General features: G+C 41.5%; 1 protein-coding gene across 3 annotated transcripts in view; it reads right to left on the bottom strand.

The window, feature by feature from the left end:
• The window catches only part of osbpl3b (oxysterol binding protein-like 3b), a 218,909-nt gene that overhangs the window by 103,352 nt on the left and 99,605 nt on the right, over positions 1-15,952 (bottom strand). For all 3 annotated transcript variants that reach the window (XM_043689591.2, XM_043689590.2, XM_043689594.2), the window contains exons 8-11: positions 13,676-13,779; positions 13,423-13,515; positions 12,103-12,259; positions 8,840-8,973 (exon numbers count right to left, since the gene is read on the bottom strand). In XM_043689591.2, the coding sequence (XP_043545526.2) occupies positions 8,840-8,973; positions 12,103-12,259; positions 13,423-13,515; positions 13,676-13,779 (488 nt within the window). The remainder of the gene's footprint in view (positions 1-8,839; positions 8,974-12,102; positions 12,260-13,422; positions 13,516-13,675; positions 13,780-15,952) is intronic.

The raw sequence follows: 15,952 nt of genomic DNA, 5'->3' as shown, positions 1-15,952 counted from the left end.
TATCTGAATTAAACTCCATCTGCCACTTCTCAGCCCATTGGCCCATCTGGTCCAGATCCTATTGTAACCTGAGGTAACCCTCTTCGCTGTCCACTACACCTCCAATTTTGGTGTCATCTGCAAACTTACTAACTATACCTCTTATGCTTAGATCCAAATCATTTATATAAATGACAAAAAGTAGTGGACACAGCACCGATCCTTGTGGCACTCCACTGGTCACAGGCCACCAGTCTGAAAAACAACCCTCCACCACCACCCTCTCTGTCTTCTACCTTTCTGTATCTAAATGGCTAGTTCTCCCTGAATTCCATGAGATCTAACCTTGCTCACCAGTCTCCCATGGGGAACTTTGTCGAAAGCCTGACTGAAGTCCATATAGATCACATCTACCGCTCTGCCCTCATCAATCTTCTTTGTTACTTCTTCAAAAAACTCAATCAAGTTTTTCAGACACGCTTTCCCACGCACAAAGCCATGTTGATTATCCCTGATCAGTCCTTGCCTTTCCAAATACATGTACATGTACATCCTGTCCCTCAGGATTCCCTCCAACAACTTGCCCACCACCGATGTCAGGCTCACTGGTCTATAGTTCCCTGGCTTGTCCTTACCACCCTTCTTAAACAGTGGCACCATGTTTGCCAACCTCCAGTCTTCCGGCATCTCACCTGTGACTATCGATGATACAAATACCTCAACAAGAGGCCCAGCAATCACTTCCCTAGCTTCCCACAGAGTTCTATGGTACACCTGATCAGATACTGGGGATTTATCCACCTTTACCGTTAAGACATCCAGCACTTCCTCCTCTGTAATATGGACTTTTTTTCCCCAAGATGTCACCATCTATTTCCCTACAGTCTATATCTTCCATGTCCTTTTCCACAGTAAATAATGATGCAAAATACTCATTTAGTATCTCCCCCATTTTCTGCGGTTCCACACAAAGACCGCCTTGCTGATCTTTGAGGGGCCCTATTCTCTCCCTAGTTACCCTTTTGTCCTTAAATGTATTTGTAAAAACCCTTTGGATTCTCCTTAATTCTATTTGCCAAAGCTATCTCATGTCCCCGTTTTGCCCTCCTGATTTCCCTCTTAAGTATACTCCTACTTCCTTTATACTCTAAGGATTCACTCGATCTATCCTGTCTATTCCTGATATATGCTTCCTTCTTTTCTTAACCAAACCCTCAATTTCTTTAGTCATCCAATATTCCAACCAGCCTTCCCTTTCACCCTGACAGAAATATACTTTCTCTGATTCTCGTTACCTAATCTCTGAAGGCTTCCTATTATCCAGCCATCCCTTTATCTGCGAACATCTGCCCCACCAATCAGCTTTCAAAAGTTTTTGCCTATTAGCGTCAAAATTGGCCTTTCTCCAAGTTAGAACTTCAACTTTTAGATCTGGTCTATCCTTTTCCAACATTATTTTAAATCTAATAGAATTATGGTCACCAACTCCAAAGTGCTCCCCCACTGACACCTCAGTCACCTGCCCTGCCTTATTTCCCAAGAGTAGGTCAAGTTTTGCACCTTCTCTGGTAGGTACATCCACACACCTCATCAGAAAGATTTCTTGTACACACTCTAACAAATTCCTCTCCATCTAAATCCTTAACACTCCGGCAGTCCTAGTCTATGTTTGGAAAGTTAAAATCCCCTACCACAACCACCTATTCCCTCAGATAGCTGAAATCTTACAAAATTTTTTCTCAATTTCCCTCTGACTATTAGGGGCTCTATAATACAATCCCAATAAGGTGATCATCCCTTTCTTATTTCTCAGTTCCACCCAAATAACTTCCCAAGTAATTTCCAGGAATATACTCCCTCAGTACAGCTGTAATGCTAAGCCTTATCAAAAATGCCACTCCCCCTCCTCTCTTGCCTCCCTTTCTGTCCTTCCTGTTGCATTTGTTTCCTGGAACATTAAGCTGCCAGTCCTGCCCTTCCCTAAGCCATGTTTCTGTAATTGCTATGATATCCCAGTCCCATGTTCCTAACCGTGCCCTGAGTTCATCTGCCTTCCCTGTTTGGCCCCTTGCATTGAAATAAATGCAGTTTAATTTATTAGTCCTACCTTGTCCCTGCCTGTCCTGACTGTTTGACTCACTTCTGTTCTCAACTGTACTGGTCTCAGATTGATGTCTTTCCTCACTATCTCCCTGGGTCCCCCCCACCACAAGTTTAAATCCTCCTGAGCAGCTCTAGCAAATCTCCCTGCCAGTATATTAGTCTCCTTCCAATTTAGGTGCAATCCATCCTTCTTGTACAGGTTACTTCTACCCCAGAAGAGATTCCAATGATCCAAAATTGTGAATCCTTCTCCCATACACTAGCTCCTCAGCCACGCATTCATCTGCTCTATCCTCCTATTCCTGCCCTCACTAGCTCGTAGCACTGGGAGTAATCCAGATATTACTACTCTCGAGGACCTTCTTTTTAAATTCCTGTCTAATCTCCCTTCAAAATCTCAACCTTTTCTCTCCCTATATCATTGGTTCCAATGTATACAATGACCTCTTGCTGCCCCCTCTCCCTTGAGAACATTCTGCAACCTCTCTGAGACATCCTTGATCCTGGCACCAGGGAAGCAACACACCATTCTGATTTTTCGCTGCTGGCCACATAAACGTCTGTCTGAGCCTCAGACTAGAGAGTCCCCACACACATTTGATCTCTTGTAACCCAATGTACCTCTCATTGCATTAGAGCCAGTCTCAATACCAGAAATATGGCTTTTCGTGCCACGTTCCCCTGAGAATCCGTCACCCCCCTACATTTTCGTAAACAGCATACTTGTTGGAGATGGAGATAGCCACAGAAGACTCCTGCACTACCTGCCTACCTCTCTTACCTTTCCTGGAGTTAACCCATCTATATGACTGTATCTGGGACTTTTCACCCTTCCTGTAACTGCCATCCATCACATACCCTTGCTGTTGCAAATTCCTCATTGCCTCTAACTGTCTCTCCAACTGATCGAGGCAAGGAACCCATTTAGACATGGATCCAGGTTACCTTTGGGAGAAGTCAGGTGCCTTTTCATATTATTTAAACTTCCCATGAATGTGAGAGAGAAGTGCATAATTAATTAAAACTGTCAAGCACATTGAAATTCTCTAGAGAGCTATCAAGGCATTTAAATCTCCTGCCCTTTAAATATGTCGGCAAACTGTCTGCCACATTTTTCAAAAGTTCAGTGTTTTCTACTTCAGTTTGTCTGTTGACAGTAGCCAGGATTATTATTTTGATTAGCATTATATAATTAGTGCTTTATTACTTCATTCATGAGCTATGATATAGTGGGGTGCTTTGAAGTGGGTCCATAAATACAAATGTGATTTTTCCACAAGGTATTTGAAGGAAGTTAATTAAAGTAAAGGGATTTTTCAAAAACAATTACAGGCTCATCATAGGCACAAGAATTTTATTTTATCTGAACATATCTCCCAAGGCCTGCTGATAGAAGATACCAGATAAGTTGGCATGGAAGATGTCAAGGCAAAAGGTGATGAATGGGGGAATAATTTGACATATACGATGTGGTGACCGAAGTTGGCACGGAATCTACAAGAGACCATGTAGGGTCCATGGGTAGTAGCATGAAATAACACAGAAGTATAGGGAACTTTAGGATGATATGGGCACGTAAAAGATTCGGGATGAAGGAATGATTTTCGCTATTTTTTTTTTACAGCTGGGTAAAAAGTGAGAGAGCATCAAGGTCAGTCTTTCAAACAGCCCACCTCAGCACCCAGCCACGTGTGGGGCTGTCTCCAAACCCTATCCAGGGTTAGTTTGCCCGACTCCCACAAAAACCCAAGAACGATGATTCAAAATTCAGTGACAGTTATTTTTCCCTCAGGTCAAGTTTGCAGAGTCAGTAATTGTCATAATTCTGGGTTCCCAATCCAGGCATGAAAATTCAGACCCAGGTTGCCGATGGAATTAAGTGTCCCACAACAAATGCTCACACAAAACCATTCTCCAGTGGGAACTGGGAAAGCAGTGAGCATTGAGCCCCAATTCGTCTTGGAGAAACTTGACCAGTCCCATTAAGACCATAAGACATAGGAGCGGAAGTAAGGCCATTCGGCCCATCGAGTCCACTCCGCCATTCAATCATGGCTGATGGGCATTTCAACTCCACTTACCCGCATTCTCCCCGTAGCCCTTAATTCCTTGTGACATCAAGAATTTATCAATCTCTGCCTTGAAGACATTTAGCGTCCCGGCCTCCACTGCACTCTGCGGCAATGAATTCCACAGGCCACCACTCTCTGGCTGAAGAAATGTCTCCGCATTTCTGTTCTGAATTTACCCCCTCTAATTCTAAGGCTGTGTCCACAGGTCCTAGTCTCCTCGCCTAACGGAAACAATTTCCTAGCGTCCACCCTCTCCAAGCCATGTGTTATCTTGTAAATTTCTATTAGATCTCCCCTTAATCTTCTAAACTCCAATGAATACAATCCCAGGATCCTCAGCCGTTCCTCATATGTTAGACCTACCATTCCAGGGATCATCCGTGTGAATCTCCGCTGGACATGCTCCAGTGCCAGTATGTCCTTCCTGAGGTGTGGGGACCAAAACTGGACACAGTACTCCAAATGGGGCCTAACCAGAGCTTTATAAAGTTTCAGTAGCACAACGGTGCTTTTATATTCCAACTCTCTTGAGATAAATGACAACATTGAATTCGCTTTCTTAATCACGGACTCAACCTGCATGTTTACCTTTAGAGAATCCTCAACTAGCACTCCCAGATCCCTCTGTACTTTGGCTTTACGAATTTTCTCACCATTTAGAAAGTAATCCATGCTTCTATTCTTTTTCCCAAAGTGCAAGACCTTGCATTTGCTCACATTGAATTCGATCAACCACTTCCTGGACCACTCTCCCAAACTGTCTAGATCCTTCTGCAGCCTCCCACTTCCTCAGTACTACCTGCCTGTCCACCTAACTTTGTATCATCGGCAAACTTCGCTAGAATGCCCCCAGTCCCTTCATCCAGATCATTAATATATAATGTGAACAGCTGTGGCCCCAACACTGAACCCTGCAGGACACCGCTTGTCACCGGCTGCCATTCCGAAAAAGAACCTTTTATCTCAACTCTCTGCCTTCTGTCAATCCTCAATTCATACCAGTAGCTCACCTTGAAGACCATGGGCCCTCACCTTGCTCAGCAGCCTCCCGTGTAGCACCTTATCAAAGGCCTTTTGGAAGTCTAGGTAGACCATATCCACTGGGTTTCCCTGGTCTAACCTACTTGTCACCTCTTCAAAGAACTCCAACAAGTTTGTCAGGCATGACCTCCCCTTACTAAATCCATGTTGACTTGTTCTAATCTGACCCTGCTCTTCCAAGAATTTAGAAACCTCATCCTTAATGATGGATTCTAGAATTTTACCAACAACCGAGGTTAGGCTAATTGGCCTATCATTTTACATCTTTTGCCTTGATCCTTTCTTGAACAAGGGGGTTACAACAGCGATCTTCCAATCATCCGGGACTTTCCCTGACTCCAGTGACTTTTGAAAGATCTCAACCAACACCTCCGCTATTTCCTCAGCCACCTCCCTCAGAACTCTAGGATGTAGCCCATCAGGGCCAGGAGATTTATCAATTTTAAGACCTTTTAGCTTTTCTAGCACTTTCTCTTTTGTAATGGCAACCATACTCAACTCAGCCCCCTGACTCCCTTTAATTGTTGGGATATTACTCATGTCTTGTGAAGACTGACGCAAAGTACTTATTAAGTTCTCCTGCTATTTCCTTACCTCCCATCACTTGGCTTCCAGCATCAGTTTGAAGTGGCCCAATGTCTACTCTTGCCTGTTGTTTGTTTCTTATATATTGAAAGAAACTTTTACTATCATTTCTAATATTACTGGCTAGCCTACCTTCATATTTGATCCTCTCCTTCCTTATTTCCCTCTTTGTTATCCTTTGTTTGTTTTTGTAGCCTTCCCAATCTTCTGATTTCCCAGTGCTCTTGGCCACTTTATAGGCTCTCTCTCTTTTTCTTTGATAGATTTCCTGACTTCCTTTGTCAGCCATGGCTGTCTAATCCCTGCCCGGATAATCTTTCTCTTCTTGGGGATGAACCTCTGTACACTGTCCGCAATTTTACTCACAAACTCCTGCCATTTTTGCTCTACTGTCTTCCCTGCTAGGCTCTGCTTCCAGTCTATTTTCGTCAGTTCCTCTCTCATGCCCTCATAATTATCTTTATTTAACTGTAACACCATTACATCCGATTTTGCCTTCTCTCTTTCAAACTGCAGACTGAACTCTACCATATTAAGAACCATTCATTGTCTCTTTCACATCAATATTAAACTTCCTGAACAACAGGTGGGAAGCTTGACTTCAAAACACTCCTAAAAATTATAATTAAAATATCCCCATTTATTTCAGAACCATTAATCTAACCTCTTCAGAATGATCACATGTCCCTCCTTGGCTAAATGGAAAGTAGGGTTGTTTGACAAGATGGAGGTGGGCTTTAGATTTTGTCAAACAAACATTCCATGACTGATTTGCAACTGTCAAAGGGAAAGGTCTTAAAATTCCCTTTAATAATTTTGTACCTATATGAATAATCATTACTGATTTATACAATGTAAGAACATGAAGGCCAAGTTCTAGATATGAACAGATTTGAAAAACTAGTTTTTGATTCATTATGACAACTTATAGGTAGTGAAAGCATTCTCATGAAGCCTCTGCAGCTAATTGTGAGTGAATAATATGTAAAAAGGCATCATCAAATACAGGAGAACCACAGCAGGATACCATTCATATATTTTGAGAAAAATATTTTAAACTCTGCACAGTTTGATAATAGAAGTCAGAATATTGAATAGGCTAAAACAATTCAATTTAGTGCAACTTAATGCTCTTGTGCTGCTTATTTCAGTTCAGCACTCATTATTGTATAGCAGCTTTTTAAACTTGAATGATTCTAAAAATACATAGTTCCTTTGGTAAAAATAGCAGAAAATGACAAAACAGAGAGGGTTTATTAAATTCTAAAAAGAGGGCAGAGTGTAACTTGCAGAGACTACATATCATTAGAATATTAGGCTGTTGATTGTCAGATGGAAGATTAGACAAACAGAGGAAAGAAGTGTTTTATATAGAGAATGCAAAGCAATAAATTTAATAAAAAGGATCAACAATAGCCATAATGTAAAAATGTATAAAAGAAGATACACTTTAGGGGCTCCGACACGTCTTCAAATTCGGACAAACAAGTTGACAATTATGCATAATTAGCAAAAGCTTATTTAGCACAGGCATAAATCTCCTTCCAGATATCACACTTTGTTATAAATACAGAACAATTTTTAAAAAAAGGTTAATTGCTGATCTGAACTGCATAAGTTACTAACCGTTACCTCATTACCTCAGTTTTAAAAGCAAAAACTTAGCTATAATTACCTAAACAGTGACTTTAAAAAGAGACTGACCAAATTAGCAGCTCAGTGTCACTCTACTTCTGAGCAACATCAAAGCAAACACATTGCATTATACTGTAGGACATGTGGAACTCCAATTTAATGTCCACTTTAAAACAAATACTTTTTGGAACAAACTTTAACAATCTGCAGAAAAATATAAAGGCAGATTAGTCAAAGAACTTGCATTTATCAAATACCTTCATATATCAGAGAAATATCTTAAAACACTTGTCAAAAAATCAATTTTTAACCAAAATCAATAGACTGAAAAGCATACCAAAAGAATATTGGCCTGAATGCCAACTCTTGTTCAAAAACATGATGGCAACTTTAATATCGAACTGTAACAGGCTGCTCCAGCATCTCACCCAAAGGATGTTACTTCAGATAATCAACACTGCCATAACTGCAACTGAGCGTCAGGCAGCTAACAAGACCAAATCTCTTCCAAATTAAAAGCAAGGCTGCTATTAATAAAGGCAAGTATTTATTATGAGGGAGACAGTGATTTAGTGATCAGCTCAGAGGACTAATAAAAGGTTAAGGTTTGGTTTCTGCAGGCATGGGTTTAAAGCCAGCTAAATTCCTCAGCAGCTACTGGAATTTCAACTTATTAATAAATCTGGAATTGAAAGTAGTCTCATGGTCATCAGTACAGAGACCAATCAGCAATTGTCATAAGCAGCCATCTGGTTGGGCTCTTATAGTGCAGTGGCAGTGTCCTTACCTCTGGGTCAGGAGACCTGGGTTCTAGTCCCACTTGCTCCACAGATCTGAGCAAGTTGATTAGAAAGTATGTTTTTAAAAAAAAAGGGCACCTGGTTCACTAATGTCCTTTACATGGTCTGGCCTGCAGGTGAATCCAGATCCACAGTAAAGTAAATAACTCTTAATCAATCCATCAAAGGTTGAGCAAGTCATTTGGCTCAAGGGTAATAACAGTTGGGCAACAAATACTAGCTATGCCAGCACTGCTCACGTCCAATTAAAAATAAATGCAAGTAAAAGAATTTTCCTTTTCCCAAAGTTACTTACAAAATCAGTAAATGGCTTATGGTAATAAAATGGATTGGGGTAGAATTCCACCACCTGAAAATTTTCAAGACCAAAATCCTTTGAAACATTAAGTCATTAGCAAAAAATATGTTCAAATTAGTAAAGTACAATGAAGAGAACCTTTCCCATCAATAAATCACAAACTTGGAATTATTCAAAATAAATTTCATACTCGAGAAGCCTGATTCTGTTAAACTAAAGATTAAAAAAAAAATTAAACTTTAAGAACTGCTTCTTATTTATATTTTTCTAAAAGTATATTTTTCTAACAGCATATTTGTTACTGTTGCACTGACTCAAAAACTTACCGAGGCTAAGGCAGTCTTCAGACCAATTATCTGTGCAGATGGTGCGTGGCAAGCATCATGTTCTGATATCAACTGTTTGAACTTTTCTTTTTCAATTACCAAGGAATTGAACACAGACTTTAAAGCAGAGTGAACTAACAAAGAGAGAAAAAAACAACTTTATACAGAACTGGGTTTCAAGAATTACTAAAGTTTCACAGGTAAAACTGAATCAGTTTTTAAATAATGGCTTTTGACTTGTACGTAGAAATTGACACTGAGAAATAATCTCATTTGTAGATCCAGAGGTCTCCTCAAACCAGCAAGAATGAAGCTCAAATAGATTACCCCACACACTGGATCGTTTATGGGCCGAGGCTATTTCAGCCTTATGACTTCTCTTAAGTACTTTGATGTGGATAAGAAACTTGGTGTTTCAGAGGAACGTAGGTTCAGTACATGGATACTTTTTTTAAAATCAGCTGACAACATGGATTCTAGCGATCTTAAATTGAGTAACTGTTAATGTTACTATGTTGTTGTGTTTCTTAATACATCTATAGCTTAGGGGAAAAAAAAGCGATTTCCTATAGTAATCTTAAAAAAATGTTTAGAACTAAATCCGACACGCCAGGTACATGTATTGGAAAAGACCTTAACAGTTATCGTAGGACAGAGTTACCCAATAGGCCTGCTCAGCTTCATACACAAATTTCAAGTGTGTCTTCCATTTGGGCAACACTCCCCAATTTTGAGATCAAATTTTATAAAATTGCTGTTACATATTTAAGTAATAGTGATGGTAATGTATCAAGTAATAAAGAACAGGCATTCTACGGTCTTTATTTCACTAATACAGGACATAAAGTCGTTGTCTCACGCCATTTGAGTGCATTCAGGGAAATGTATTCTCAACCTACATCAAAGCTTATTATTGGCATTAAGGCTTTTCCAGGCTTACCTACAGCATATTAATAAGGGACCATATACTGCTGAAAACTTCAAGGCTACTAGGCTGCAAACCACATATTAAAACTGTGCTGATCAACCACAAGTTCCTGTACAACGCACTAAGCAAGTTAGCAGACCTTGATTACTGAACAACAGGCTCCCCTGTTGTGCAGTCTTGAGACCATTGAGCTTTATAAGTGACATTAATTCTCTGAGCCAGTAATGGTAATCTGTAATTAAAGGAAGACTTGAATCTATTTATCCACAATACTCTGGGACCATCTGGAAAGAAGTTCATACCATGAAGAAAGCAACTTGGCCCTAGTTTTATCAGCAGTTGAACATTCCACACAGGTATGGGCAGGAAATCCGCACATAAAATTCGGTGACATATAACTGAACACCACAGATAATTATCATGACGATGGAAATCATCAACAGACTGCTTCCCCAGTCTCATGCATTCTGTGCTACAACCTCTCAAAAGAAAAGCAGCCATAATCAGAAACCAACTACGCAGCCAGTTCAAGGCTGCCCATTAATGAAGATATGCAAAAGATTCTGAGGTGCAACCTTTAGCCCTGGAATACCTTCTGGTTAAGAGTTCAAATCTCCTAAAACCTTAGAACGCTTATTTGAGATACACTGGTGAAAAATGTTGGGAAACAAACAGGATTAAGAATCAGGGTCTGATCACGACAAATACTCATTACATTTAAATAACTACATCAGAAATTCAACTACCTGCTACTGGGAGAGAATAAGATAGCTCAAACATTGTGAAGTTAACCAAAACAGAGAGCACCATCTGAACCATTTTTGCTCAATTCTTCCCTATAGAATAAATATAAATGTCACTGAAGGGCATAAGCTGGACAAACATAAAATGTGGACATGGACATCTTTCTTTCCCCTCTCCAAATTAAGTTTACGACAAACAGAAAATCTGATGAAATGCATGTAAAATATTATTCAGTCCATCTTTTTTCTGTCCGCTCACTCCCCTCTACCATCTTGCAACAAAGACATTTGGCACTTATACAATCAACAGTATGTATTGCAGCAATGAGCATTTAATTCAATCTGGTCAAAGATTAGTTCAAAGCAATTGCTTTACCTAGGTAATACGGTCTCCTTTTTGTGGTTATTGGGATTACTTAAAAATTTACATGTGTTCAGAAGGTAACACAAGATGATTTAAACAGAGGACAACTATTTATTTACCTCATTATACACACAAGCATACTATGGAAATAACTAAATTAGACTGACCAGTTGAATGCTGTTCCCAAACACCGCACTGAGAAAGGTTTTCCTGCTCCTGGAGTGGCAGGTTAGGAAGCAGGAGCATCAACAAAATAATGGGAACTTGGGTCAGGGCAACTCCTGAATGTATGCTCACCACTGGGGTCTCTTCTTCATGTATGGCAGTCATCAGAGACACTGCGCGCCCCAGAGGCAGGTAGCTAATGAAACTCATTAAGCTCCCAAAAACGGGCAGTATTAGCAGCTGGCTAACAGTTTGCTGATAGCAGAGCAGATCCTCTCATGTAGAATCCCATATCCACTTGGAGCTGACCTCCCAGAAGGATCAAGGGGGGTGGCTGGAGGTCTTTGAAATCAAATTACACAACACAACTGGGGAGTGCAAGCTGGAACTAACTCATCTGGAGGGTTTCCCTTCAAATTAAAAGGGGCCTGTTTGTTTGGCCCTTCTGAAGTTTTCATTTTTCCCTTAACTCAGAGGGCTCCTCCATATCAATCCCACCCTTGCTTCAGACATGCCACATCGGTCAATGGATTGCCCAAGATTTCACAGTTGTCATCCCTCTCATGGAGCCAGCAGTACACACATACACATGTGCACAATGTTTTAATTGCCCTAAGGTGGGCAACGTGGAGGCCATCTCTGGGGAAAATAAATCTGGTTCCCAGCAGACATGGACCCAGGATTTTTATCTGGTCCCTACATCAGGGTTCAAAGCCCATGGTAAAATTCTACTGCGTCTCAAAACTGATCCAAAACGTTATTCACTCTTTCATCTCAGTCCAAGATTAGTTCTAAATCATTGCTGTAAATGGGCAACTGTCTCTTCAATTTATAGCAGTCATTATTTGAACTTGCTTACACTACCATAGTGTAAGCTTATCAGTAATGTAGCATCAATTTTCCTTTCGACAGCATAAAATGAACCTTAGAAAATGCTTTTACTGTATTGTTGAAGTATCAAAACAGCACAAAGACTTCCTGTTAGTATCTGTGATCCAAAATATGTTCAAAAATAATGATTTCTACATTTTAGTATTCTGTAAATACAGAAAGTCATTACTACCTTCATGGGCAATGTTGCAGAAGTCTTCTTGCAGTTTTGAATAATCTGAAGGCAGATCTGAACCATCTGAAAAAGGTTTGATTTCTCCTTGAAATACCTCAGAGAGGTTAGGATTTGATGCATGCAATCGCATTGGACTGGCCGAGATAGAAGGAACCTAAAGAATAAAAACATTACATCTCACAGAATACATTTTGGCTGAAAAGAATTCTCTTCAAAGCAATGTTACCTTAATGAAATTGCATTAATAGTATTGTGCATTAGCAAAAACAGAATCAAATGTCCAAAAAGCATAACAAGTTTTTTAATTAAGTGGTGATAAACTAACCACTTGACCTACAAGTAGATTAGATTAGATTCCCTACTGTGTGGAAACAGGCCCTTCGGCCCAACAAGTCCATACCGGCCCTCCGAAGAGTAACCCACCCAGACCCATTTCCCTCTGACTAATGCACCTAACACTATGGGCAATTTAGCCTGACCAATCCACCTAACCTGCACATCTTTGGACTGTGGGAGGAAACCAGAGCACCCGGAGAAACCCATGCAGACACGGGGAGAATGTGCAAACTCCACACTGACAGTTGCCCGAGGCTGGAATCGAACCTGGGTCCCTGGTGCTGAGAGGCAGCAGTGCTAACCACTGAGCCACCACGAGTACTGAAGTATAAAATCTCTACCCCCAAATTAAGCCTCAGCAAATGTTGCTACCACTTAGAATTGATTTAACATTGAAATAGACACCTGGACCACAAGTAATAAATAATTAAATTCTATGCAAAAATGCCAGGTCATAATCTTGAAAGTCAATTGCTACAAGTATTCGTGCACATGCACCTGTGGAAGCATATGTGCATGCTCCTTGTTTTAGTCTGGGGTTCTCTGTTCAGATAGGCACAGGCCAGACCACAAGGTGTTTCTTCACACAGCATCCATGAAGATCGTGCAGTTGGTTCCTCTGTCCTAATCTACTCTAGACCCAAACTTCTAGCAGAGTCTCTCATCACAGAGATCACTGTTACATCACAGCATACTGTGGACGTCTCAACATATTCCTTAAAACATGTCACTACACTTATAAGAAAGGGCAATTATATAAGTGGGGGTTAACGAGTTAAAAGGTGAATGTAATTAACACAGAGGCATACAAACATATTAATTGACAAATTAACTTGCTTTGACAGTTAATCACTACCAATTTTGTTTCCAATATTGATAATGGCAAGGTAGATGGTGACTAGAACTACTGTTCAAGAAGTTATAACATTAGCATTATAAACTAATACTAAAAGTATAATCTTCACTTTAATGGTGCACTACCTGTAGTGTTGATTTAGCATCTTTCCCAAAACTCTTGGTGCGCCACCTTCTCTGAACAGGTTTTTCCTCTTTGGGACTTTCAAAAACATATCCCTTTTACAAAGGAGAAAGAAAATGAAAATGCCATTTTATCACAAAACAACTCTTAAATGCAAGAGCACTTATTTGAGACCCTAATTCACACTTTGCATTCAAAAGCAGTGTTTATTTATTTCTGGGTCACTAGATGATCAAAATTACCTAACCGACATACCTGAATAGCATTTATAACTGGTGCTGAGTTTGTCCTATGAATAACTTCCATACTTTGTAAAAGCTGTGTTAATTCTGTTAAATTTGAATGACACTGAGAAAGATCTAGAAGGAAAAAAATTCAAAAAGTGAGCATTAAAAAAATTACACATTCCAGATTCTCAAGCTCTCCGTGCAGGGACCTAAACCTTTTGCAATTACATCAATGACTTACTTGAGGGGCACAAAGGCATAGTATCCAAATTCACAGACACCACTAAGATAAGTTGGAAAGAACATTGTGAATACACAGGGAGCTGCACACAGGGAGATACAGATAGGTTGGGAGAGTGAATAAAAATCTGACAGATGGAGTATAATATGTGAAAATGAGAAGTGTTATTTAATGGACAACTACAGAATTCCAAGGTGCAGAGGGATTTAGGCATATTAATGCATGAGCCACAAAATGTTAGTATGCTGGCACAGCATTTACTCAAGAAAGCCAATGGGATCCTACCCATTGTTACAAGAGGAATTAAACATAAAAGCAAAGGATGTTACATTTCAATTACACAAGGCATGCTGTGACCACATTGAATTGTGTGCACACTTTTGGGTGTCCTTAAGGAATAATGTAAATGCATTGGAGGTAGATCAGATGAGATTTACTCGACGAATACAGTGAACAAGCAGGTTTTTCTATTAAGGAAATATTGGACAAGCTGGGCTTGATTTCACTCGGAGTTTAGTAGAGTGAGGGTTGATTTGATTCAAGTTTAAAGATTCTCAATGGTCTTAACAAGTTAGATCTGGAAAGGACATTTCACCTTGTGGGTCAGTCCTGAACTGGGCTGAAATGTGTTGCTGGAAAAGCGCAGGTCAGGCAGCTTCCAGGGAACAGGAGAATCGACGTTTCGGGCATAAGCCCTTCTTCAGGAATGAGGAAAGTGTGTCCAGCAGGCTAAGATAAAAGGTAGGGAGGAGGGACTTGGGGGAGGGGCGTTGGAAATGTGATAGGTGGAAAGAGGTCAAGGTGAGGGTGATAGGTCAGACTGGGGTGGGGGCGGAGAGGTCGGGAAGAAGATTGCAGGTTAGGAAGGCGATGCTGAATTCGATGGATTAGACTGAGACAAGGTGGGGGGAGGGGAAATGAGGAAACTGGTGAAATCAGAGTTCATCCCTTGTGGTTGGAGGGTTCCTAGGCGGAAGATGAGGTGCTCTTCCTCCAACCGTCGTTTTGTTGTGGTCTGGCGATGGAGGAGTCCAAAGACCTGCATATCCTTGGTGGAGTGGGAGGGGGAATTGAAATGTTGAGCCACAGGGTGGTTGGGTTGGTTGGTCCGGGTGTCCCAGAGGTGTTCTCTGAAACGCTCCACAAGTAGGCGGCCTGTCTCCCCAATATAGAGTAGGCCACATCAGGTGCAGAGGATGCAATAGATGATGTGGGTGGAGGTGCAGGTGAATCTGTGGCGGATATGGAAGTTTCCTTTGGGGCCTTGGAGGGAGGTGAGGGGGGAGGTGTGGGCGCAAGTCTTGCACCTCCTGCGGTTGCAGGGGAAGGTGCCGGGAGTGGAGGTTGGGTTGGTGGGGGTGTGTGGACCTGACGAGGGAGTCACGGAGGGAGTGGTCTTTATGGAATGCTGATAGCGGAGGGGAGGGAAATATATCCTTGGTGGTGGGGTCCGTTTGGAGGTGGCGGAAATGACGGCGGATGATGCGCTGAACATGGAGATTGGTGGGGTGGTAGGTGAGGACCAGTGGGGTTCTGTCCTGGTGGCGGTTGGAGGGGCGGGGCTCAAGGGCGGAGTAGCGGGAAGTGGGAGAGATGCGGTAGAGGGCATCGTCGACCACGTCGGGGGGGGGAAATTGCGGTCCTTGAAGAAGGAGGCCATCTGGGTTGTACGTTTTTGGAACTGGTCCTCCTGGGAGCAGATGCGGCGGAGTCGAAGGAATTGGGAGAATGGGATGGCGTTTTTACAGGGGGCAGGATGGGAGGAGGTGTAGTCCAGGTAGCTGTGGGAGTCGGTCGGTTTGTAGTAGATGTCCGTGTTGATTCGGTCACCTGAGATAGAAATAGAAAGGTCGAGGAAGGGGAGGGAGGAATCTGAGACTGTCCAGGTGAATTTGAGGTCGGGGTGGAAGGTGTTAGTGTAGTGGATGAACTGTTCAACCTCCTCGTGGGAGCACGAGGCGGCGCCGATACAGTCATCGATATAGCGGAGGAAAAGGTGGGGGGTGGGGCCAGTGTAGTTGCGGAAGATGGATTGTTCCACATATCCTACGAAGAGGCAGGCAT

The sequence above is a fragment of the Chiloscyllium plagiosum genome, unplaced genomic scaffold, assembly GCF_037043375.1.
Source record: "Chiloscyllium plagiosum isolate Xiang-an unplaced genomic scaffold, Cpla_swu_hap1 HiC_scaffold_5, whole genome shotgun sequence".
NCBI classification, from domain to species: domain Eukaryota; kingdom Metazoa; phylum Chordata; class Chondrichthyes; order Orectolobiformes; family Hemiscylliidae; genus Chiloscyllium; species Chiloscyllium plagiosum.
The sequence above is the reverse complement of the archived record's forward strand: the minus strand, read 5'-3'. Positions and strand labels throughout refer to the sequence as shown.